This window comes from Diospyros lotus, chromosome 9 (genome assembly GCF_014633365.1).
Source record: "Diospyros lotus cultivar Yz01 chromosome 9, ASM1463336v1, whole genome shotgun sequence".
In the NCBI taxonomy this organism is placed as follows: Eukaryota; Viridiplantae; Streptophyta; class Magnoliopsida; order Ericales; family Ebenaceae; genus Diospyros; species Diospyros lotus.
In genome coordinates this window covers 390,855-417,549 of record NC_068346.1, presented here as the reverse complement: position 1 = coordinate 417,549, position 26,695 = coordinate 390,855, and the positions used below count along the sequence as shown (strand labels likewise).

At 36.3% G+C, this 26,695-nt stretch overlaps 2 protein-coding genes across 8 annotated transcripts in view; both read right to left on the bottom strand.

The window, feature by feature from the left end:
• The window catches only part of LOC127809971 (probable disease resistance protein At5g66900), a 54,000-nt gene extending 46,788 nt beyond the window's left edge, over nt 1-7,212 (bottom strand). The window contains exons 1-5 of the mRNA XM_052349180.1: nt 6,437-7,212; nt 5,549-5,949; nt 4,596-4,957; nt 941-1,134; nt 542-672 (exon numbers count right to left, since the gene is read on the bottom strand). Coding sequence (XP_052205140.1) covers nt 542-672; nt 941-1,134; nt 4,596-4,957; nt 5,549-5,949; nt 6,437-7,058 — 1,710 coding nt within the window. The 5' untranslated portion in view covers nt 7,059-7,212. The remainder of the gene's footprint in view (nt 1-541; nt 673-940; nt 1,135-4,595; nt 4,958-5,548; nt 5,950-6,436) is intronic.
• The window catches only part of LOC127809613 (probable disease resistance protein At5g66900), a 79,128-nt gene that overhangs the window by 45,684 nt on the left and 6,749 nt on the right, over nt 1-26,695 (bottom strand). The window contains exon 4 of one of the 7 annotated variants that reach the window (XR_008025154.1): nt 982-1,129. The exons of 2 other annotated variants lie outside the window; for them this stretch is intronic. The gene's annotated coding sequence lies outside the window, so the exon portion shown is untranslated. Of the gene's footprint in view, nt 1-981; nt 1,130-10,344; nt 10,695-15,310; nt 15,968-20,474; nt 20,680-26,695 lie in introns of those variants that run through there. 4 more of the 7 variants (XR_008025149.1, XR_008025151.1, XR_008025152.1 and 1 more) reach the window with 4 other exon arrangements.

Below are 26,695 nucleotides of genomic sequence, written 5' to 3'. Positions count from 1 at the left end.
TCATGTGGATCTTTCTTAGGCTGCATAATTCACCCACTCGTTCTGGCACTTCACACAAGCTCATACAGTCGGTTAAATCAAGAAATTCTAACCTCTTCAGGCTTCCAACTGACTGAGGCAGCTTCATTAGTTTTGTACAGGCCCCAAGTCTCAATACTTTTAAATTTTCCAGCTTCCCTAACACTTCAGGAAGTGCGATGAGCTCATGACAGTTGGTGATACTGAGCTTCCGAAGACTGATGACATTGCAGAGCCATGCTGGAAATTCCACCAAGTCACTGCAGTAGTCAATAATGATCTCAGCTAGATTTGGCCATAGATCAGGTATCTGGAACTGGAAGCCGTAGCTTCGAAAAGCCTCATCAATCCTGCACATAACTAGGGATAATTTCCGCAAATTTTTCAGTTGTAGCACAGAATTACAAAGGGAAGAAAGTGATATATGTTCTAGTCTGATCCTTTTTAGACTAGACAGATGTCCTAGGACGGAGAAATTGCTTATTTCAGCAGAGCAAAAACCATAATTGGTGATTATTAGAACCTTTAGTTGATCCATTTTCTCCACGAACGGAGGCAAGGGGAACTGAGGCAAGGAACCCCTTGCATGGATGTTCAGCACTAACACTTCGGCCTTAGGTAGTTGCAAGTCATAGCAGTTTGAGAAATTTTCACCTGCAAGAATTTTCAATGTCACGGATTCAGTAAAAAGTGAATGAAGGGCATTCCAAGTGTACGAAGCTCCGCACTTTGTCAGGGTCAGCACAGGGATTGTATAGACAACCTTCCCCTTGCTTTTTCTACAAGACTGTTTTGACAATTCAATCCCGTGACTTTACAGTGACAAAATAGCAGACTTATCCACTGCTACCAAGACTTTGCCCTCTGAGTAAAAAATGAATAGAAAATTCATAATTGAAAGTTTTGCACAAGATATGCACACCTGTGGATATAGATACAAGGCGGGCATGGACAGGATGCTGTCTTTGTTCTATCCATGAGGCAGGGAGATCATCGGATCTCATGTCCATTATTAATCTTTCGCTTTGTTCATTCACATACATGGCTAGCTCTCTAAGGAGATCATGCTGTGTGACAAAATGCTCATTGTAGTAGCCGGTGTCACTTGCATCTTTCCTTGAATTGGAATAAAGTGGGTTAGAGATGGAGAAAACTAATTTATATGCATACAGTAATAGTAAATTACTAATACTATAAATAGTCCATTAATGAGAAGAAACAAGAAGACAAAAGATTTAGGCATGCATTTGAAGGCAATGACACCAATAAGCATTTAATCCCACTAGGTGGGGACCGTGGGGTCACCTACATGAATTTTATACCTCAAGCACTCTCTATTTGTGACCTCCACTGTAAGCCATCATATTCTCTGTCATGTTTAAGGGTTACCCATTAAGTTTTCTTTGGTCTTTCTCTCCTCCTTTTACTGCAAATTTGCTCCATTCACATTGCAAGTAAATCTATCAATTTCCTCCTCACATACCCAAGCCATCTTAATTGCATCTTCTTCATCTCATCTTCAATGAGTTCCACTCAAACCTTATAAAATATGATCTCAATTATTACTTTCATTTTTTCTTTTATAACCATACACCCATCATAACATTTTCATCTCATTAAATACTTAATTTCCCAACATGCTGGGCCAAACAACAAATGAGGTCTTATAACCATCTGATAAAATTTCCCCTTTAGATTAATAGATATTTTACAATCATATAAAATGTTATACGCACTTCTCTACTTTACCATCCTATCTTGATTCTATGAATACATCCTTTATAACATCCATTAAAGCACTTCTTGCTGGAGGTTTGGGAGTGCATCCATCCCTAAGGGAAAGAGAGGCGATCAATGTAGATCCTTGGCGCAATTGAACTGTAATTAGAAAAGCCTCACTATCTCCTCCACAAAGACTAACACGTCTTTGCTTGATAATACATGGGCTCAATAACCTGTATATAAGCAATCCAAACTCCTTTTTTCTCAACATCTGCCACAATACTCTTTTTAGAAACTTCATCAGGTTTTTGATAAATCTATAAATACCATATGCAAATTTTTTTGTTTATCTCTTGCCATTAGACACCTTATAAGTAGATAGCTTGCCTTCTTGTCCTATAAACAATAAAACCAAATTGGTTTTCAAAAACCTTGGTTCTCGTCTTAACATTTTGTCAATTGTCCTTTCTCAAAGTTTTATGGTGTTGGCTAACTAGCTTGATCCCTAAATAATTTTCGCAACTTTGAACATTTCTTTTATTCTTATAAATAGACACTAAAGTATTTGTTTTCCACTCATCTAACATTCTTTTCGATTTCAATTTCATAGTAAATAATTTCATTAACCAAAAAAGTCCTCTTTGATTCCTTTCTGTCCTTCTGTGGCAATATTATTCAGTCCAACTGCCTAACTATGTTTAGAGAAGAAGCAATTTCTATCTTTTTACAGCTATTAAGATCCCCCAACATAACAGTTGTTTCTCCACCTTCATTGAGTAGCTTCAAGAAAGATTCCTTTCACTTCTCCTTGATCACTTCTCATTTACTATTATCCTTTGATTTTCATCTTTTATGCATTTCACTTGGCTCATGTTCCTTATTTTCTGGTTAGGAAAACAAAAATCCTTATTTTTCTCTCTTACTTTAGCTACCTTATATATGTATATAATTCTCATCTTTTGTGTCAAGTCATTGGGACAAATTTTCAGAATTGCTTTACCCACTATCTTTTTTGCATCCTTTTTTGACAAAGTATACCTTTTGACTTTCTTCGTTACAGCATGCATGTGAAGTCTTGTAGCAAGCTCTCTTGGTTTTTCTTTTCTCTTGCACTTCTTCATTCCACCACCACAACTCTTTTTGGTTTCCAGCTTTTTCCTTGGACTCTTCCAGAATTGCTTCTGTTTTATTTCGAATAGTAGTAGCCACCTCAATCCACATCCAGTTAACAATTCCTTCTATCGTCCAATCTCTTTTACCACATGTTTTCCTTGAAAATGTTTTGTTTTTCACCTTTCAAATCACATCATTTCATTCTTTGTTTTTCACCTTTCAAGTATTCTCTCAATATAACTTTCTGATCCTTACAACATAAGCAGTGTTATCATTTAACAAAAAGGTAGTCTATTTTGGGGTTGATAAGTCATTGTATATATGTGATCAAGTATTCATCCTGCTTCATGACTTCTTGAACATATTCTATGATGAGCTCATATATCATGACAAAATCCAAAATAGGCAACGAATTTCTTTGTCCAAATCCATAACATCTATGTACATGTCTGTGCTCATTCACCTCTCTATCTACATGACCATTTAAGTCACCTTCGATAATGAACTTCTCTCCTCTAGGTATTCTTTGTACCAACCCCTCTAAATCCTTCCAAAATTTTGCCTTTATCTTTTCTTCTAACCCAACTTATGGTACATGTGTACTATAAATATTTATAACCTTTTCTCCTAGAACAATTTTAGCTATAATAATCATGTCTCCTATTATCTTCACATTAATTACCCATCCTCTAAACCCGTAATAACACCCACTTCATGCCTTACACAGTCCTTCCTTGAGTACCAAAGTTTTTATCCAGACTCTTATCAATATTTTATCCTTCTCTCCAACCCATCTCATCTCTTGGAAGCACATAATTATTAAGTCTTGTTCTCATTTATCGCGTCTACCACTTCCATCCATTTTGCTGTCAAAGTTCCAACATTTCATGATCTAATCCATAATCTATGTTCTTGAACTAACTTCTTTAGCCACATTCATCCATTATACTGCAACAATTCTTTAGCAATATAAACGTCGCTAAAAAGGTCACTTACCAATTATTTTCTCATCTGTTCAGAATCCATAATATTCAATCTTAATGAATCTTATGCCGACTGTTGACTACTTAACACAAATCTCTATATTTGTTTAGGCTTGAGATTACCTGTAAATAGGAGGAACACATTCAACACTAGAAGTGTTGAAAGGATTACTCATTGTATAGCAAGAACCACAAATAGCAGTAGGTCAAGTATATCACCATTCCAAAGTCCTAGTTACTTAACATGATTCCTACTTCAATTCCTTTCTCTAAGATATATCACCATTTTTGCTTGAAAATTTACAAATTTACCAAAACTATGATATTTCGGCTATCAACATGTTAGATGAAGTAATAAAACAGAAAACACAAGGATAATAGCTGGTCAAGTCATATTTTTCCATTCATCATTATCTAAGGCCATTTTTTGTTTTTTTTTTTTTAGAAACTAGGTAATAGAGTTCACACAGCCCTAATTCATGTTACACAATTTACACTAAAATCTTAATATAGCAATTGGATTGTATTTAGACATGAATCATGCTCATCCCCCCAATAGGATAGTTGATATTCTCCTCTCCACAAGAAAATCCATCTTTGCCAATTTCTTATCATCTTGGTGACTTGGTCTGAGGAGGGACCTTATATGTCTCAGAAATGCATAAAATTATTCACCCTAGCAGTAAGGACATGCACGACTTAACACGAAAGACATCTCCTGAAAAATAGTATTTGTTTAGTAAGCAGAATCTAGAATACCTTGGAAATAAAAGATTCACCATATTCCGATTTGACAGTTCATGGAGGTTGGCCATGGCATCCTCACCATCTTCTTTTAGGTTATAGAGTTCCACCCACATATCTATAAGAGCTGCAACAGAGATTCTCTGATCCTCAGGAAAGGAAGCCAAGTCCTGGTAACAATCCTTTATCTTATACAAATTATCCAAGGCATCAAAGCTAGTTTTGAGAAGATTAAGCAGTTTCTCATAAGGAGGGAGAGCTGATTTTTCCTTAGACCACTGCTCCACTGTACGCTTCCAGGTCACCTCTGGTTGTCCACAGAGTGATCCGCCAAACACTTCAAGTGCCAAAGGTAAACCCCCACAGCCTCTCACAATCTGCAATTCAATGCTGTCATTCAAATCAGTTATCGCTTAAGGCAAAGCAATAACAAAATCTGGAAATAACTTGTGTAAAATTGCATACATTCACTTACTGGTGAACTCTTAATAAAATAAAGTTTGAAATCTGAGTTTAAATGGCGTAAATGCTAATCAAGGTTCCAATCATCATCAGACTATTGAAAAAGTCCTGATTATTCTACATCAACTTTCACACTAGACTTTGAAAATGGAGGATTTAGAATTCAGCAACATACATGTATTGGTAAATGTTTTAGAACAATTGGTGATTTGATGGTAAGACATCCAAGTGTAATTGCATGAGTGTGTGAATCATAATATATACAATAGATAACAACTAATATCATTCTAGGCGATAAGAAACAAAACTATGGGTTGTGTAATCAAGAAAAGACAGCTGGCATATGGTTAAATCAATATTATGGTTTTTTTCATATTTTTTATTTTTTTCTGAGCAATCAAAATTATAGATTTTGATCAAGTATAATGGCATATTGATTCTAAACAGTTTGGACAAGGCTTTGAGAACTTGAATAGGCTGGCTAAAGCTCAACAAATTTTTCTTACCTTGTTCACAAGATCAATTGGTATGGAGGAGTCCCCATTTGGAAAGGCCCAACGATGGAAAAGATCCCGGGCATCTTTATGTTTTAACAATTCCAATCTATACGTAGAAGTAGAAAATACTGGAAATACCGATCGTGAAGTAACCAAAATCTGGTAATTTGGTATTCGGAATTTGAATCTCTCAATATGGTCTTCGGACCCTGGCCACACATCATCCAAGACCAACAGTATGGGATCAGATCCTTTTTCCACCAGCATGTATTCCAATTGGTTAAAAGCATCTTCCTCAGTTGGAAAGTTGGGCACTTGACCATCCATGTGTTGAAGCAGCTTCCCAACTATATCCTCAGGGTTTGGTTTCTTCGAAAAGGGGAAGAAGAACATATTGTCCTTGAATTTGTCTGTTGAAAGCCAATTTTGTCAAAAGCAGCTTAAAGAAATCAGTAGGCTCCGCTAAAGATTTAAAAGAAGCTTATAGGTAAGAATTCAACATCTAAGTTCTCTGAGAGATCAATTTCATTCATAATCAACACATGACGCCATCATGCTGCCCCGAATAACACAGAAAATCTGTTCCACCTAGACAAACTAATCAACCTAGTACACATACTATAAGATGAATCATGGGGATGTAACCTAGTTCAGCCATAGGGTGCTGTCAAAAATTGATAACTTAAAAGCCTTTAAAATTCTTTTCAAACATTGCTTGTTTGTAAGAAATGATCATCAAAGCAAGCCACAAGTACGGTAACACACAAACGCACACAGAGCTAGGTCACAAAATGGGCAAAATTAATGAACTTCGCGTGCGTTCAAACTGAGCACTATGTTGCATTCACATTAACATCAATGCATTTACTAAAATAATTCCCGAATTATACAAGGTACCTTTAATTTCATCATCTTGGCAGAGCAATTTCGCCAAGGTAGTCTTCCCGCACCCTCCAGGGCCCGAAAGCACCACCAACTGTTCTTCATCCTTGAGAAGCCGCGCCTTTAACACCTGAAGTGGCTCTTTGAACCCGAAAACAAAACCGCGAGCTCCGGGAACCCCACACCTACCAGGAAATCGATTCGCTCCACCCATCCCTCCCATCGTCCCTGTCCGATCCAATTTCGAGCTTATCTCGTGCAAAATCACCAAACTCTTCTTGCTGTCTCTCCACATATCGCCTTGAGCTTCGATCTGAAAGAACTTCAAGAGCGAATCTTGCAATTCCATCAGCTTCTGCGCATAGTAAGGCCTCGCGCAAAAGTGCCACCACTGTACCTTGCGACATTTAACCACAACCTCTCGGGCTTCAATTAACCGAGAGGTGAACATTTCCATATCCTCTTGCGATATGTCCAGTTTTCTGCTCAGCTGCTCAATGTCTTCGATCATTGGGGTTATACGATTCAAGGTGAATTCAATTTCCTTGAGGATGGACTTGAATTTCGCGGCCCTTACGACGACAAACTTAACAGCTGTGAAGAGTTCTTGAAACGCAACTCCAAGAGCTGCGTCCATTGAACTGTTTCCGAAACCCTAATTGAACTAACAAACTCCGTGACGGTGATGCCGGGAAGTGAGGAGGTTAACGAGGAAATAGGAATGGAGAAGGAGTGGGTGATGCCGGGAAGTTGAGTGGATTCCTTGACGGGAATAATAATAGGGTAATTAAGCATGTAGGCTGAAACTTCGCGGTTGGTGCGCCGATTGACTTTGAGTTGACTGATGTAGTAATTACTATAAATAAAAAAAAAACAGCAGAGGATCATCACCGTCCACTCCCAGGAGAAAAGGACAAGCTTGGAAACTTTCAAGGAAAGAACCAACGTAGGGTTTCCATTTCCAGCCTTCAAAAGCGATCTTTACATCTATCTATCTATCTATCAATCTACCACAATCTTGCTATTTATACATCATTTTTATATATTTTAAGTTACATAAAAAACTATTATGATTAAAATACTCTTTATCTTTATGTGTCTCAATACATCTTATGAGAAATTTTTTTATTATTGACACATCTTTATGTAACAAAGATGTATACAAAAATATACTAATAATATTTTTCCAACCTACCTTAGTGCGTCCATTGACTTTACTTTACTAACATTGTAATTACTACCCAAAAAATAAAAAAAAATGCAATCCACCTCCTCCACTCCTAGAAAAACACAAGCTTGGGGAACTTTCAAAGAAATGAAGAACGTAGGTTTCCACTTTCTAGCCCATGAAGCAGCCTTTAGGCCCTGTTTAATAGCTATTTTTTTTTAAGAAAAATATCTTTTTTTTACTCAATTTTTTTATTTGTATAGTATTTGACAGCTAATTTTTTTCAGTCAATTCATTTTTTCATTTATGGTTATGTGATTGGTTTTTCCATCAAATCAAGAAAATGAAATTCTTTGGAAGGACCTACAATTTTCTTGGCAATTGAAGTAGTCAACCCATCGAGAGATCAAAGAAGCAGCAAGCGAGAGACCAAGAAGAGAGATCAGAGAAGTAGCAAGCGAGAGACCGAGGGGAGAGTTAGAGAGGTAACAAGCAAGAGATCGAGGGGAAAGCCGACAGCCAGCAAGGGCGAGCGACAACTAAGGGTGAGAGGGGCGACTGGCTAGGCAGCAAGAACTAGAGTAAGGCCGAGGCCGAGGACAAGATAGCAACGGAGCTAGACAGAGACAAAAACGACTAAGCAAGGAGGGCGAGCAAGTCAGCGACAATCCAACTTGTTTGACAAAGACAAGGAGGCCGGAGCAAGTGAGAGCGAGAGACAAGCAGGCGGGTAGACAGCCCGCAACTAACAACAAACGAAGCAAGAGAGGGAGAAGGGCAAAGGATGGGTGGCAGAACGAGCATTTGAGCGAGAGAGGGTTGTACTTGATTTTTGTGTTGGGAAATAAAATTGATAAATACAAACATATAGAAATAAAACATGAAAAATCACGTACAAATTAATAAGTTTGGAAAATAATTTTTTTTTAATTTTGCGGCTTCATTTCTTTGGAGAAATGATTTAGTTAACCTAAAATACGTTATTATTTTGATTTTTTTGTATAGGATTAGTATTTTTCAATACATTTCACAATAAAATTCTAGATAAAATGTGTTATTTTTCAAGAAAAATAATCCCTATCAAACACTAAAATGTCAAGAAAATGACTAAATTTTATAGAAAATATTATCAATCAAATACTAAAAGATGAAAAATAATATTATTTTTTAAATAAAAAATTATATCAATCAAACAGTTTAAATTTTTAATTTTCAAATTTTCAAAAATTTATTTTTCTTGTAATTTAATTTTCTAAAATTTATTTTCTTTTCAGCTAAATTTCACCTTTACAATAAAACTCACTCTTAATATTTATCTATTTATCTATCTATCTATCTGCCTACCTACCCACCACAGGTGAGAACTAATAATGTATTTAACCTACCTATTAACTATGCAAATAGCATGTATAGTAAATTTGTGAAGAACTAGGAACTTATTTTATTTATTTATTTATTTTTTATTTACAGACGAGGCCACCCTCCCTCTAATAGTATAGAACACAAGCCCATCATCAACTCAAAGACAAGAACACCAGTATAGTACTAGGCTGACAACGCAGTTCCTATTTTGGTCTTTATTATGTTATAAATAATTTATTTTTTATTTTAATTTTATGTTACAAATTATGTTTATTCTAATTATACTTTCTATTTTCTTCTCTATTTTCTATTTTATTTATTTATTAATAAATTTTAATTTTATTTATTTTATTATAAAATTAAAGTTATTATATACTTGTTCACATTTTAAAATAAAAAAATTATTAAATCTATATAATAAAGTATATCAATAAATGCTCTACAGTCTGGATAAATTAAATTAAAAATTAAATATCAAACAATATATACTAGTCGCCGCCAGTCGCCATGGCCGCAGAACCTTAGATTCTTGACTGTGGGTGGTCGAGATCTCTTGTGTTCCCGAACCTTGGGTTTCCCGACATGCGTGGTCAAAAATTCTTTGAATTAAAAAAAAATTGATTAATAATACGAATAAATGGATTCTTTTTGAATATCTGCATATTTAATAATGATATCAAAGCTTCCTCCTTTGATATCATTATATTAAATGCTATAGAGCCCATGTCCAAATATATAAGAAAAAAAGAGGAAAGCATCAGAATGACATTTGAATGTGTTTCATGCCCTATTCGAATGTTAAACAAAAAGGGTGAGAAACCCATGTGAGTGGTATCCGAATGTGTGACCTCTTCATCTGAATGCTTTCCCAAGCCATCCAAATACATCATACATCATTCGAATATAGCCAAGCATCCAACACATTTGAATGGCTCAAGTCTCATTCGAATGCCTTAGGTTAAACACTACTATTTTTTTTCTTCTACACTTGATCACACCTGCACCATTTGCACATAAGTCACAAGCAACTTACACCTAACATTAACATTCCAATCCATTAAATCCCACAACATTACATTATAATCAGATTAACATCAAGGCATGCAAAATCATTCCCAAGTCCCAACATCGTGTCACTAAATAAATTTATTAATTTTTTTTCAAATATCACAAATTAAACAAATATTTGCATATAAATAAATATATAATTAAATATATAATTAATCAAATATGCGCATACGAACAAATGTATAATTAAATATTCACATATACTCAAATGCACAAATTAATCAAATATTTACATACAAATAAATGTATAATTAAATATATAAATTAATCAAAATATAATTAAAATCCAATACTTCAATATATACAAAATTTATATAAAATACATAAATAAAAATTACAAACCCATATTTCACAAACCTAGAGGCAGTCGCTGCATGCTGGAGAAGGAGCCGCCGCCGCTGCCGTTGCTGGAGCTGCCACCGCCGCTGCTGGTACCCGAAGCTGGCGCGGCCGTGCTGCTTCTTCTCGCCAGATCTGGTGCTTCTTCCTCGCCGTGGTCGCGCTGCTTCTCCTCACCGATTCTGGTTTTTCTTCCTTGCTGCGCGGCGGCTCTGCTTCTGCTTCTCATATTTTTCATCTTCCTTTTTCTTCTATGGCAAGTTGGCCAGCTGTGCTCAAAGCTGCTATTTCACTTCAAAGTACATCATAAAAGCCCAAATTGCAGCAAACTAATGCCTTTATGAAGATCAAAATGAAAATTAACAAATAGAAAAAAAAATAGTATACTGTCATGAATTTGAAAATAGGATAGTTTCAGTTTCTTGCTTGCCAAGAAATAGTAAAGTGAAGATAAATACAACATAACACAGATAGAAAGAGAGAGGGGCAGTGAGCGAGGGCGAGTGTATATGCGTATGTTTAGTGTATATATATATATATATATGTGTGTGCCTGTGTGTGTATATATATGTATGCGTATGTGTGTGTATATGTATGTGTGTGTTTGGGGGCGATAGGGGGGCCGGTGATGGCGTGGGTGAGGGTTTGTGAGGGAGAGAGAGGGACAGTGAGTCAGGGAAGGAGTGGGTGGGTGAGTTTGTGAGAGAGAGAGAAAGAGAGAGGCAGATGGGATGGTCTTGAAGGGAAAATAGGTTGGCTATTTGTTCTTAGTCATTGACCAACATTCAAAATTAATTTCAATCATAAGATAAAAATATATGTTATATATTTTTAAAAATCGTTTTATTTTATTATATAAATGTTTATTATTATAAAAATTTATTATTTATTTTATAATTTAATAATAAATATTATGATATTAAATTTTAATATATTTTTAAATCAATTTACTAATTTTTTTAAATACAATTCCAGAATAAAATTGTTTGAAATAATTTCATAATAATAAATTAAAATTTTTAATATAATTAAAATTTCAACAGATATATTTCAACGGCTATATTTCAACAATCATATTCTAACAGTTATATTTCAATAATTTTATAAATAAATGATCTATTTAGTCAAAAAAATTACAATTCATAAATCTAAAACACCAACTGTCATCACCAATCTTACTAATTTCACATAAGCCACCATGTCCAACAACATCTATATATTCCTCCAACTGATCCATCCAAAATTTGAAGATGATGAAGACAAAGAGGTTATTACTACAAATTTAGTTGAACACTATATTCTTTCTATGAATCATGACTCTGTAACAGTGGATTCGTGATAAACTGTCTTGTCATCAATTGCAATAAAGTTCAAGGTCATCAGAAGTTTCATCATGATTATTTTGTTAATTCCCCAACAAATCCACCACATTTATTTCATAGAAAATTTCATATGTGTCGATCATTAAATATTTTTACGAATTCAAGCAGCAATTGAATCACATGATCAATGCTTTATTCAAATATTTGATGTTGTAGGAGTTCCTAGATTATCTTCACTCCAACAAATTACAGTTATGGATCACTTGTAGATGTTTATGAATGAATATGTTAAGATTGGTAAAAGTATAAAAGAGTTTGAAAAGGTTCATGAAAGTAATAGCTAAATTATTTGGCAAACAATATTTAAAACGGCTAAATAGTATTAATATTTCAAGATTGATGACCATGAGCATTGATTGTATGCATTAAAAGTGAAAAAAATGCATTTACATGGCATGGAATGTATACAAGTCATAAACCAACCATAATTTTGGAAACAATAGCTTCCTATGATATGTAGATATGACATGTCTTTTTTGGATTATTGAGATCATTAAACGATATTAATGTGTTAAATAGATATTCTTAAAATTGACAGAAGGTCGCGATCCTGAAATATAATATATTATTAATGGATATGAATATACCATGCGATATTATCTTGTACATATATTGTATATATCTCTTGTGGTCTATTTTTATTAAAACCATTCCATCTCCTTAACGTAAAGGTTGGACAACTAAATGCTTTGTTTGGCCTAAAAGAATCTATTAGGGATAAATTGTTGGCACCAACAAAGGAATTTGGGCCACCATTTAATGTTATTTGGAGTGAAGATTGATTGAAGGCTGTATATAAGTCGGATGTTAAACTCTAATTATTGGTGTAGCTATTAGTCCACTGAAATATATGATGATCTCAAAGAGATTCGATTATTAAGCCCAGCAACCTTATTGGAACCTTCCAACCCAAATTATAGGAATCAACCCAATTTCTAGTAATTGAGAATTTAAGACCCTGTCCAATGTCCAACTCGTATATGAACTCCCAAATCCTTTAAAAAGGCAGAACATGCCATCAGAAGTCAATGAGACATAAAAGTCTGCACCATGGCCCAAATAACAAAGTTATGAATACTAGGTGCATTTGATTGTGTTTGCAAACTAGGGATGAATATATTCTGGAAAGTTTCAAAGTATATAGTTCAACTTGCTTAATATCTAGAATGCAAATACTAGGACGACATCATCAGGTGTTGATGTGAAGGATGCTTACACCCTGTAAACATCTAGTTTATACACTTCACAAGTGGCTTATTGGGTGGACACTTAAAATGTTATGCTATGAGGCATACTTACCCAACTCCACACATCCACCCTCATGCACAGGGACCAGCAACCAGTACTTTGTCTCTGACACATAATCTTAGGAAGTAATTTGAAAATAGATTTTGAATATTTGTGGGGAAAACTTTTCTGTTTTTCTCAGTCCTTTTTTTTTTTGGTTGCAGATAGATGAAAATGTCCAAAGGGAAATGATATATCATAGGTCTTTGAGACATCCCAACATTATTCGGTTTAAGGAGGTTTACTACATTTGCCCCCATTTTCTTGTGTGATGTCTGTTAGAGAATGTTTTTCCTTAATTTGATCATTCTTTTGTTAAAATCTCTACTCTAGGTCATATTGACACCAACCCATCTGACCTTGTAATGGAGTATGTAGCTAGAGGAGAGCTTTTGATTGAATATGCAATGCTGGTCGATTCAATGAGGATGATGTTATTTATTCACTATTCATACTTGGACATCCTTTTCTACTTACATGTGCATTGTTTGTATGAAAAATACCACATTGCCCAATTACATGATGGAGAATATGATAGAATACACTATTTTGACAATCAAATTATGAAAATATCCCTCTTTGCTCTCTCTTCTTCCCTTTCCATAGCCTTTGCTCGCCGCCTTCCTCGTCGCTGCCTCACCTTGCGCCAACCGCAACTGCATCATCTCTTTAGAGGATGCAAAGGTGGTCGGCGTGAGGAGAGGTAGCGACGAGAAAGGCGACGAGCGACAACTATGGTAAGGGGAGCAGAGAGGAGGCGGCCAAGGGTGAGCGATATTCTCATCATTGCACGTGTGTATGTGAAGTTGAATATTAACCTCTCAGACATCGTAGTAAGGTCTTTGTTTGTATTGCCTCTTTTCTCTTAAAAAGGAAAAATCTTAAATTTTACTGTAGGCTCATTTTTTCTTTCAACAACTAATATCTGGAGTCAGCTATTGTCATTCAATGGTATATAACAGTGTTTATATATGAGAGTTCTATTTCATGTTTTAAATCCATATGCAAATGAGATTGTTTATTTATTTATTTATTTATTTTTGATTGATAAAGCAAGTGTGTCACCGGGATTTGAAGTTGGAGAACACTTTATTGGATGGCAGCCCTGCTCCTCATCTTAAGATACGTGACTTTGGTTACTCAAAGGTACATTATGGGTTTTCTCATCTCTATTTCTTTTTGTTGCTTTTTATATACTTAATTTAAGTAGTCACTTACATTTGAATCTTAATGAATATCAATATTTTTCTGCCTCAATATTGAAACAATGAGTTTGTTATTTGGTGTGTGTACAGTTGAGAAGTGTGGACGCCACTGAAGTGAAATTTTGTGTGAGATAAAGTTGCTTGTTAGACACTTCAATATATTTGTTGGGCATTTGTCCAAACATGTCTTAATATTTATTTATTTTTTTTTATTGGACATTTAGGACATGTCCTTGTTCCTGATGGGATCTTGCATTGTCTGTCAGTTAAACAAATTAGAGTCACATCTTAAGTTTACAAATATAAGTAAAAAAATAAATAAACTGATAAAATTCAAAATATATGCACTTGACTTTTTAATTTTAGGAGCTAGGTGTAAAATTCTATAACAGTTTAGACAAAGGGTTTCTAGTTTTCTAGAATATATATCAATATATTTTGATTGCACTTGTTTCTGTTATGTAGGAAATGAATTATTTTTACATGTACAAACAAAATATGCCCATGAGATCTGATGCCTAAATTTGTGAAAATTACTCTATCAGCATCCTATGATCCTTGCTTAGTGTAGAGCTAGGCTACTTGTTTAGGAATATCTTTATCACGCTTCCCCTACCAGTCTTCCCCTTCTGTGGTTTTTGATAGTATTTATATCTTCTTGTATTATTTGTGACTTTTGGTTTCTTTTTGTGAACTCTGAATTTATAATCATGATTTTGTCTGTGTAATGCAATCTGGACTAATTATTATATATATGATTTTATCTGACTGGCTGATGTTTTCTCAGAATTCTCTGTTGCATTCACAACCGAAATATATCGACTGTGGGGACTCCAGCTTATATTCCTCCAGAAGTGTTACTAAGGCAGGAATATGATGGCAAGGTAAAATCAATACATATTTGTATGTCTAGATATGCTGATTCATTAAGTTTTATAGCAATGATTAACAAGATCATATTATCTTACTTACCAAAAAAAAAAAACGATCGTGTCATGATGTCAGGCAACTTTAACTTCATTGTGATAAAAATCAGTTTCTGTTCTCCAACTAATTTAATAAATCATGTATATTGCTCTTATTTTCAGCTAAATAATATTTAGATCGTGTTTTCATAGTTAGGCTCCTTAGCGCAAATAAATAAATAATAAAAAATGGTTTATTTGCTCTTAGAAGTCAGGTTTTCTACTAGACTTGATAGGATCAGGTTTTCTGCCTGCACGCTGCAAGTCTCCAACTTTCTTGGTGAGCTTTCGCACAGAAATAAAAAAACCAAACTGGTAAACTGGGCACTCGCTGAAGCCACTTTGACCATGTCTTCTAGCTGAAGGACTTAATTTGCTCGGTTGGATGGCCCAGGATTACCAGGGGGACCTCTTATCCACTCATGTTAACTAACTGACTAATTTATGGGATTTCTTCCTTTGAGAGATGCTTGACAGTGCGCTTGCACCTGTGCATGGGCAAACCTGCAATCTTCCATCTTCCAATACTCACAGCTCTTTATTGGTCCGGTCCATCTCTGACCAGTATAATAATAGCAGGCTCATAGTCCAATTGCTCTTCTGGAATAGCGCTGCCTTAGAAATTCCATCTGTGTTTGCCAGCAACTTCATTGCTAAACCGATCCACTCAGTACTTCTTGGCTGACTTCGTAACCTACAGTGTTCCTCTCTTTTGAAGGATTCGAGTCTTCCATTTGACCCAGATCAAGGATGCTTTATTCTTTGGGGCTCTGTAAAGAAATTAAAACTTGAATGGGCTTAGGACATCTCTTGAGTAAATGAGACATAGATAAGACATGCTTTCCATGCACTATCTTTGTGGAGGATTGGTATTATCAGCATTTACCTCTCTGGCAAAATTGTGGGATCAAGCAGCGAGACCTCGCGAGGGTGGGTATCTCAAGGGAAAGTCATATTTGCATATAATATTTTCTTCCTCTGCCCCCTTTTGCCCCTTTTGGCTGCAATGAGGCTCTTTTTGTGACCTTTTGTTCACAAAGGAACAATTTTACTGTGTTACCAAGGTTCACTCTCATAAAAGTAATAGCATGATCTGTCAAATAAGCTATTATATTTTGTCCCTTAGGCCAACCATTGTAATTTATAGAGGCCCAAATAAACTATTTTACTCCAAAAAGTACCAAATAAGTCATTTGTATTTTTAGACTGGGACCGCATTAACTTTTATGATAGATAATTTTTAATTTTATTTATCGTGCCAACTCTATCCCCAATCAAAATAATCTCATATAATTCATAAATGCCTAAATCAAACCTCAAATTTAAATTTCAAAACCCCTCACAAAGTTACAGTTTGTCTTTTTGCCTATTTTCAAAGAACAGTGATCAATTTGGCTCTAGAGTCGAAATACAATGACTTCCCAAAATAATATAATATAATATATGTTAGTATCAAAATCTATAAATCATGTATATTTTAATTTAGATTATGTTATTTTATTGACATAATGAATTATTTCATTATTTTTTTTCATATAACTTGATATTTTTTTATACCTTAACTTATAACTCATTTTTTATTGATATTTTTTCCATAATTGAAATTTTTAGTTTTGCCAGTATTTATTTTTTGTTCACCTGTTCATTAAATCATGCTAATGAAAAATTTCTAATTCTTATCTACTATAATATTAACAGCTACAATATGTATTAATAATTTATTATAACAATACCTAAGATCATCTAGTACTAAGTTTAAGTTTGTCAATACTAATATTGTATCGTACTAATGACAAACCTAGTGCCTTATTTGGTATGGTATTGAATTATTGATAGCTATCCTATTGAATGTGTCTTCTCTTCTCTTAAAGAACCTTCATGTGATTATATTTTTCACTTTGCTCATATCATTTGAACATTTAGTGATGCCTTATCTTCCCAAACCCTCTCATTCTCTAAAGTCACGACTTACCTGGTTATACCACACGTTTTAGGTCTATAATTTTGGCTGTAATGAAATTAAGCTGCATGGGCATCCCTTACTACTGCTTTTATTGTGTAGATATTTGCATGAAATTTTAAAGCAGTGGTGTACTTATTCCTTTAGCTTAATTATTGAATTGCAAGATTTTACTTGTGACATGTTTTGTCAGATGAAAAAATGAAACAGTGGTGGGCAGATACAAGAAGTGGCACTGATAATGTTTCGCTGGATAGCCTTTTATTACCCTATTTGACAAGTGACATATATAAGTATACATGTGTGTATCTTTGTTTTTGTGTGTCTAAGGAGTTTGGTCTATCTGGTTACAAGATGCATATAACCCAGGGTAGCACCTCCAAGTGGCTTAGCTTAGCAAAATTGGCTACAGGATGCATGCATCTAAAAATTCAGTCTGGTATTTTTGGATTTCACACTATGGCATTTTCAGATTGTGGATGTGTGGTCATGTGCTATGACATTGTATGTGATGCTGGTTGGTGCATATCCTTTTGAAGACCCTGATGAACCAACAAAATTCCGAAAGACGATAAGTGTACTTCTTTATGAGTGCGATTTTGTTCATCCTAGATGACTTTACCTTCAGCATAAAAATGTTATTTTGGCCTCTCTTTCCATCAACCACCTCATTTCTTTCTCTTCTCTCTCCTTCCTCTTGTCACTGACTCGCCGACCATTGCCACCTTGACTCGCCGCTCTGCCTAGTTGTCTCGCCATCACCACCTTGTTGCATCATTGCTACGCAGTGGGTCGGCGAGGCAACGGTTTGACGACTACGGGAGGAAAGAAAGAGACGAGAGAGAAATGGGGGCGGGTAGAAAGGGCAAGGTAGCGACGAGGCGATGCAACAGGTCAACGCGACAGTGGCAACGAGACAACGATGCAGTGGATCAGTGGCGGGAGGAGAGAGAGAGGACAAGGCAACGGTTAGCAAGTCGACGACGAGAGAAAGGAGAGATGAGAGAGAAACGAAGTGGTGGATAAGGAAGGAGACCAAAATGACATTTTTACCGAGTAAAGTCACCCCAGGTGAACAAAATTGCACTCCTTCCTTGTACCCTTTATGTCACGAGTATCTACTTTACCATGTTTTAGTGACAAGGAGAATCTCATTTTACTTCTGTACAGAGGATTCTGCAAGTTCAATATTCAATTCCTGACAATATTCAAATATCGCCTGCATGCTGCCATCTTATCACGTGGATATTCGTTGCTGACCCTCCACAGGTTAGTAGAAAAAGTCAATTTGTTTCTTATTGGTTCAAATAAGATCCTCTGTTTAACAATATGGAGATTGTTTAAATATGCAACCTTTTTCCCCAGCAAAATAAATAAATGCAACTTTTTTAATAGTCATGATGTGCATCCCTTTTATTGACTAAAAGTTTCAAATTGATCAATCTATTGCACTCTTCCATTCAATATGAAGAACATTGTCTCATAACAACTCATGTTGGGTGGAGTCATGATGTGCACCCCTTGTAGAGTGTTTTCACAGTTTAAAATGCTTGTCATATACCCCTAGGGCCGAGCCTCTGGTCAAGCGGGTGTGCTCCCCAAATTGGCTACCAAGATCAAAACTCTTTGGGGACATGTGCCTATCAACCCTTGGTTGGCTTACCGAGGGTGCATGGTTTGTGCACTATTGTGCGCACTCAGGGTTTACCTAGTACGCACTTAGAGGGCAGTGGCTGCGGGTTCCTCATCATTTGATTTGAAAAAAAAAAAGAAAGTGGCTCTCATATGTGAGTTATCAGATTATCACAAGCCTAGTAGTGAGACTACAATAAGTCGCAGTTAATGGGTTCCCTCTTGAAGCTCTATGCCTGTATCCCCAATAAGGCAATGTCAACCCTGCTTCTGTAGCCCATCTCCAAACCTTATGTATGGGCGACGGTTCTTTTCTCCACCTCCTTTATCTTTACAGAAGCCTCTAACGGTTCAAACCTGTTTTGGACAAGTAATGGCGACTGGATAAATCATGAGTGAAGAATTTCAAAAAGACTGCTGGGGGCCCCGGGGGCCGGGTGGGGTGGGGGGGGGGGGGGGGGGGGGAGTGGGGAGGATTTATTAAGAATGTAACTCACAAAAGCAAGTTAAGATAGTTATAAGTGGAGACGGGCTTTTAGTATTTTTTTTCATTTTCTGGCTGTAATATCTCTTTAAATTTAAGGTCAAATGACCAACAAAAATGTGAAACTTTGGCTTGTTTTGCAAATTAATTTTATTATGTCCTGCCATCAACATTCTGATAAAAAAATTATGGAACCATTAAATCTTGACTTAATATTGTTGGGTGTGGCGTTGACTATGGCTGAAGCTGAGTTTGAGTGGATGAGCGTTGGAGGCAAAATCAAATAGGGAAAGAGCCGAAACCCTAATTGTTGAGAAATAGAGGGAAAGAACTCTTCTACATTCAACCTCAGACCTCTAGACATGACTGTTTTATCATTTACCACAATCTGCAATGCTGAATTCCTTGGCTACACTTTGTACCCTCTTTTGCTGCTCTTCTAATTGTTCGACCGTCTTTTATAGTAAATAGTAAATTGAAGAACTGGACAGTCGGATTTCTTCCCCTTATTTTGTAGGCATTCTTCTATTGTTTGATTAATTTATAAGCACCTCTACCAACAGCTATTCCCAACGTAAAAGTAGGTACTTAATATCTTCGTAGTTGAATTTTGGCTCTTTCTTTTTTACTTGGGAAATTGATTATCTGGCAGCTACTAGACATGAATATCTGGTGTTCTAGAAGAAATGCATGATGAAGTTATGAGATGAAAATAGATGAGAAATGATGTGCAACAGTCGAGGTGTAATGTCACATATTTGGAAATGTTTCTTTAACTATGGGAAAATGATTAGGCCCTGACCTATATGAATTTTATACCTTTAATCCCACTAGGTGAAGGCGATGACACCAATAAGCCTTCAATCCCACTAGGTGGGGTCACCTACATGAATTTTATACCTCAAGCACTCTCTATTTGTGGCCTCCACTGTAAGCCATCATATTCTCTGTCATGTTTAAGGGTTACCCATTAAGTTTTCTTCGGTCTTTCTCTCCCCCTTTGACTGCAAATTTACTCCATTCACCTTACAAGTAAATCTATCAATTTTCTTTTCACATACCCAAGCCATCTTAATTGCATCTTCTTCATCTCATCTTCAACGAGTTCCACTCAAACCTTATTAAATATGATCTCAATTATTACTTTTATTTTTTCTTGTATAACCATACCTCCATCATAACATTTTCATCTCATTAAATACTTAATTTCCCAACATGCTGGGCCATACAACAAATGAGGTCTTATAACCATCCAATAAAATTTCCCCTTTAGTTTAATAGAAATTTTACAATCATATAAAATATTACACATTTCTCTACTTTACCATCATGTCTTGATTCTGAGTACATCCTTTATAACATCCATTAAAGCACTTCTTGCTGGAAGTTTGGAAGTGCATCCATCCCTAAGGCAAAGAGACAGGCGATCAATGTAGATCCTTCGCGAAATTGAATTGTAATTAGAAAAGCCTTACTATCTTCTCCACAAAGCCTAACACGTCTTTGCATGATAATGCATGGCCTCAATAATCCAAATTCATTTTTTCTCAAGCTCTGCCACAATACTCTTTTTACAAACTTCATCAGGTTTTTTATTATACAAATCTTTTTTGTTTAACTCTTGCCATTAGACACCTTCATAACTAGATAGCTTGCCTTCGTGTCCTATCAACAATAAAACCAAATTGGTTTTCAAAAACCTTGGTGTCTCTTCTTAACATTTTGTCAATTGTCCTTTCTCAAAGTTATATGGTGTGGCTAACTAGCTTTATCCCCAAATAATTTTCACAACTTTGAACATTTCCTTTATTCTTATAAATAGACACTAAAGTATTTGTTTTCCACTCTGTAATGACCATATGAGCAATAAAAGGGTATTATTATAATAGGGTATAATAGTTTGTTAGGGATATTTTAGCAAGTGGTTAGAAGCACATGGGAGCATGTGGTATGTTGTTAGAGGGCAAATATGTCTATATAAAGTTATTGTAATGGATTTGTTTCTTTATTCAGAAATTAATGAATTAAAATCTAATTTCTCCTCCTATGAATTCTCTCCCTTTTCTTGATCTTCATCTCCTTTTCTGTTCTTCTAATCCCCCCTAACACTTCATCTAATCTCTCCCTCATTCTTTCAAATTCCCCCTTAATTTCCTTCAGTTCTTGGCATTAGCTGAATCGGATTCTTCCGATTTCCAAACTGATCATAGGTTAAACCCTAGGTTCATGACAAATTGGTATCAGAGCATTGTTCCTCGACTGTGATTCCATCGATTCTTGTAGTGATTTATGTTCAATCACGTATTGGAGGCAAATCCGAGCCATCAAGATCCTAACGATCGTGATTGAATAGGTGAATTGCAGTACCCCCTGTGATTGGCTAGGAATTATGGACTGCCGATCCACAGCAGATAATGCAATCAGAGCCAACCCATTCAAGAGGCGGGGCTGGAGGGGCTTCCTAAAAGCAACTCTGACCATCGATTCAACAGAAATTATCAAGCGGCGTGTGAAGGTGAAGCAGATTCCAGTGCTCTTGGGTGTTAGTTCCGTTTAACATCCAAACAAATTTCCAACGATTTTGGGTCAGAATTGAGGACGAAACTGGTCAGAAGTGATAGATGTGAAGTGGACCAAGTCTGAGGCAATGTGGGCATACCCAAAGCGAACACAATTGTCCAAGATTAAGCAATCTTGGTTGAAGATTCAAAGCCGGTGATTCTAGGCAGTTCCCAGGAATGATTCAGCAAGAACCCACAGTTGCACTGGCCGATTGGCTTTGATGGTGATCAAAGCCAATTTGGCGAAACTTCGACAATCCTGGTTCGTCGCTTGAAGGCGATTCAAGAAGCAACAACTTTCAGTGAAGACGCAAAGAAGAAGTAAGAGGATTGGCTCGTGGCCAAGACTCCAATAATCTTGACCAGATTTGAAGACAAGCAAGCCAAGAGGATTCGTGAACTGGAGTAGACGACGGGTGCAAGAATTCCATCCAAGTTGACGACACTAATAGGCGAATTTGTTGCGGAACGGAACGGATCGCAAGAAGCAATTCGAGACACAACAAAGAGTGGATTAAATAACAGAGTTGATTCATTCTGATGGTGCGATTGGAGTCTATCCATTCGGGAGATTGTGCTAGGGGCGACTTGGCCAATTGATTCCGACAATTAGATTCGGATCTCCGCAGGCGCAACAAGAGGTGACTCTCGGTTGGGATTACAACACTCCTCGGACGGTAATTGGGTGAGTGATTTTTCTAGGCTAATGTGAGGCAATTGTTGCCTAGGAATTTTGTGCACTCCTATCTAAGTTTTGAAGAGGAAGACGACCATTGATTCTCCGGGTTAGATTCCGATGCATGAAGGTGATTGACGGTGGATAGGCAGTTGCTTTCAATCTGATTTTAAGGGTTATTGCTGGTCGACTCTTTGCAGATTTAATAGAGCCGTTGCTGCTCGAAGTGGAAGGGTGAAGTGAATTCGGCGAATTCGATGTGTGGGAAGTGGATTCTTCCAACTTAGCCAGCTCGTTGATTGTTGGTGTTTGAGGCTGTGAATAAAGGGAACAAGAGGTTGCTTTAGGCTTTGAAATTTGGTTAACTTTGTTTGAAGAAGGGAGGCGAAGTAGAGCGGGTGTTCTTTGGTTATTGAATTGTATTTGAGGCAAGTAAAGGAACGATTACAGAGGGCAAAACAGAAAAAAATGTACAGAACTCCTGCTCTTTGGTCTTTGCAATGTTCTGTTTGTGAGAAGTCGACCATGGAGAGCAGTTCATGCATGAGACAAATGGAGTCTCAAGGGCAGCAAAAGAAGACTACATTTTCAGCTGGGAACAACAAGAAACATAAGGAATTCGGCCAAATGTTACATGAGCAACTGCAAGAGTTTGCGATAATACTAACTAAGAAGTATCATTACAGCTTTCCCGTGGAATTTTTTGAGAATTATCGCGAAAGTTTTAATAAGGAGGACTTTCTTAAAATGGAGCAGCCGAAGGAGAAGACAAGATTAAGAAAGAGCAATTCAGTGCTTACCTCCAATGCATAGTGGAAGAAGGATATCGGTTTTCGCAGAACTATCAAGGAGGAATGCAACATCAGTGATGAAATTGGTGGTGAATAGCATTATTCAAAAGGAATCTATGATGACCAGATTGATAAGGCAGTAAAGGCAAAGGGACAATCTGAAATTATTGAAAAAGAAGTTCACATAGAGGGAAATTCCAGCAAACACAAGGAAGGAGGAGTTGCTGAATTATTTTCATGTAATCAGGAGATTCCGACTGAAACTGCAGCCTATAATAAGGAAGTTGGCATTGTAAATGAAGCGAACAAATCAATGGAAACTCAGGATTCCAAAGATGAAAGAAAATTGGATGAGGAGATTGGGGTAGACCACACTCTACAAGAGCAAGAAGCTGATCCTGGTGATGCATAGCCTAATCTAGATGTAAGTCATGATAGGGAAGAAATCGAGATGGAAGCCAAGTGTCAGTCATTGAGAAATCGTTGGCTGGAATTGAAGTTGCAGCAACTCCTAATATTAATGATCACAAACAACCTTGGTATGAGTATTCAAGGAAAGTCTACAATCCTCCATTGTTGCATTTCGAGGCTGTTGTTGATATTTTTGCAACAAAGCATGGATGTGGGTTGAATGGGGATACAATAATAGCAACTATAGCAGTACATCTGTCCTTTTTACTTGTATTGGACGATAATGAAGTATTAACGGAAGTCACAAACATGGATAGTCCTTCCATTGGACTCCAAGGTTCAACTACTAACTATGTCAGTCCGAAAGTGGCTGATCATGTCCATAGATTGAAGACCAAGTTTGATTGGATAGCTATTACCGAGGGTGGTTGTATTGGGCTGGAACTTAATGAAGTTTTCCCTATTGATATTCTAGGCCAATTTATACTTGAAATTGATCTTGAAAGCCTAAGAATGAAGAAGAAGAGACTTAGAAGTAGAAAGAAAGAAAGGAGGATGATCCACATAGAGAATGTTGGAATTGGATAAAGAGCAATGGTCACTTGCGACAAGTTTTTGGGGACAAAAACTCTCTCAAGGAGGAGGGAATTGTCATGATCCTATGAGCAATAAATAGGTATTATTGTAATAGGGTATAATAGTTTATTAGGGATACTTTAGCAAGTGGTTAGAAGCACATGGGAGCATGTGCTAAGCTGTTAGAAGGCAAATATGCCTATATAAGGTTGTTGTAATGGGTTTGTTTCTTTTTCTAAAATTGAAATCTGATTTCTCCTCCTCTGAATTCTCTCCCCTTTCTTGGTTTTCATCTCCTTCTTCTCTATTCTTTTAATCCCCCCTAACACTTCTTCTAATCTCTCCCTCATTTTTTCAAATTCCCCCTTAATTTCTTTCAGTTCTTGGCCTTAGTTGAATTGGATTTTTTCGATTCTCAAACTAATTCTAAGTTAAGCCCTAGGTTCATGACACACTCGTCTAACATTCTTCTAGATTTAAAGATCATAGTAAATAATTTCATTAATAAAAAAAGTCCTCCTCTTTGATTCATTTCTATCCTTCCGTGGCAATATTATTCGGTCCAACTGCTTAGTTTAGAGAATATGCAATTTCTATCTTTTTATAGCTATTAAGATCCCCCAACATAACAGTTGTTTCTCCACCTTCATTGAATAGATTCAAGAAAGACTCATTTCACTTCTCCTTGATCACTTCTCATTTACTAGTATCATTTGATTTTCATCTTTTATGCATTTCACTTGACTCAATTCCTTATTTTTTGACTAGGAAAACAAAAATCCTTATTTTTCTCTCTCTTACTTTAGCTACCTTATATTTGTATATAATTCTCATCTTTTGTGTCAAGTCATTGGGACAATTTTCAAAGACTTCTGATTTTGCTTTACCCATTATCTTTTTTGCATTCTTTTTCAACAAAATATACCTTTTGACTTTCTTCATTACGGCATGCATGTGAAGTTTTGTAGCAAACTCTCTTGGTTTTTCTTTTCTCTTGCACTTCTTAATTCCACCACCACAACTCTTTTTGGTTTACAGCTTTTTCCTTGGAACTCTTCCAGAATTACTTTTGTTGTATTTCAAATAGTAGTAGCCACCTCAATCCACATCTAGTTAACATTTCCTTCTATAGTCCAATCTTTTTTACCACATGTTTTCCTTAAAAATGGTTTGTTTTTCACCTTTCAAATCCCATCATTTCATTCTTGATCTTTGTTATATATCTGTCAAGCCCTCAGATATGTGCTAGACAATTAAGGGAATTTTGATTGAACTTCAAGAAAGAAATGAATGTAGGATGATAGATAGCATAAGGGAAGGAGAAAAAGAGAATGAGAGGGAATGAAAGAGAGAACGAGAGAGAGAGAGAGAAAGAGAGAGAGAGACAAAAATGAGAGACTTTTGTAGGTCTCTTATAGAGCCTCCAGCAACCATAACAACATTTTAATAATATAACAGCTAACTAACATAACAACCAAAACAGTAAGCTACTTCCCTAACCACTTAACCCCCATCTAGTTAGCAACTAACGATACATACAAGTAGTTATTAACGACCATGTACTAATTCACCCCTAAGGTCGTGACAATCCCTACCCTTTCAAACAATTATTGTCCCCCAAAAATTGACAGCGAAGGTTATGGTTCAACCAATCCCTACCTTCAATATTCACTGTCGCCTCCTCTTTTGCTTACTGTTTTGCTCTTCCCCTTCGAGTAGTATAAATGTAGCAGCGTTCACAGGCTCTGGCTGTTCCATCGCTGCCTCAATCATTCCTTCAAATACTTTAGTCGGTATAGAATGTGACTGTGATTCCTCTCCAATGATCACCTTGCACTCACTAGTTTCTTCATGGGAAACCTCTTCTTATTCTTCCTTTTCCCCATCATAACCTCCATATTCATCAGTTGCCTCTTACATTGATGGCCAGGCTAAATTTGTCTCCACACCTAAAACATAGCCCTAGTTGTCTCTTTTGCTCTATCAAATTACCCTCCGTGCCATTATTATAGGACTATGCTTTGGCTATCTCTTAATTAGGCCCTACAAGCAAAAGCCTAGAGTCACCACCTCCGTACCGCCCGACCAATAAACTCGGCTCGTAGGGAACATTATACTTCTTGAAAATGGCCTTTAAGGTCATTTCTTGCAGCCTAGCATTTTCTGCAACTTGCCTCACAAACGAGGGTGTCATCATTTTCACCATGGGCCGCAACTCCTCCTTCAATCCACTAATAAAATTGGATTCCAAGTATTGTTCAGTAAACCCTGGCTGCATAGTACATACCATGGATCTCAGCTCCTTGAATCGAGGTTGGTACTCCAATATAGTCCCTTCTTGCTAAATTCTTCTACAACATCTTCCATATTCTTCTCCCCAAAGCGCTCACATAACCCTTCTGAGAAA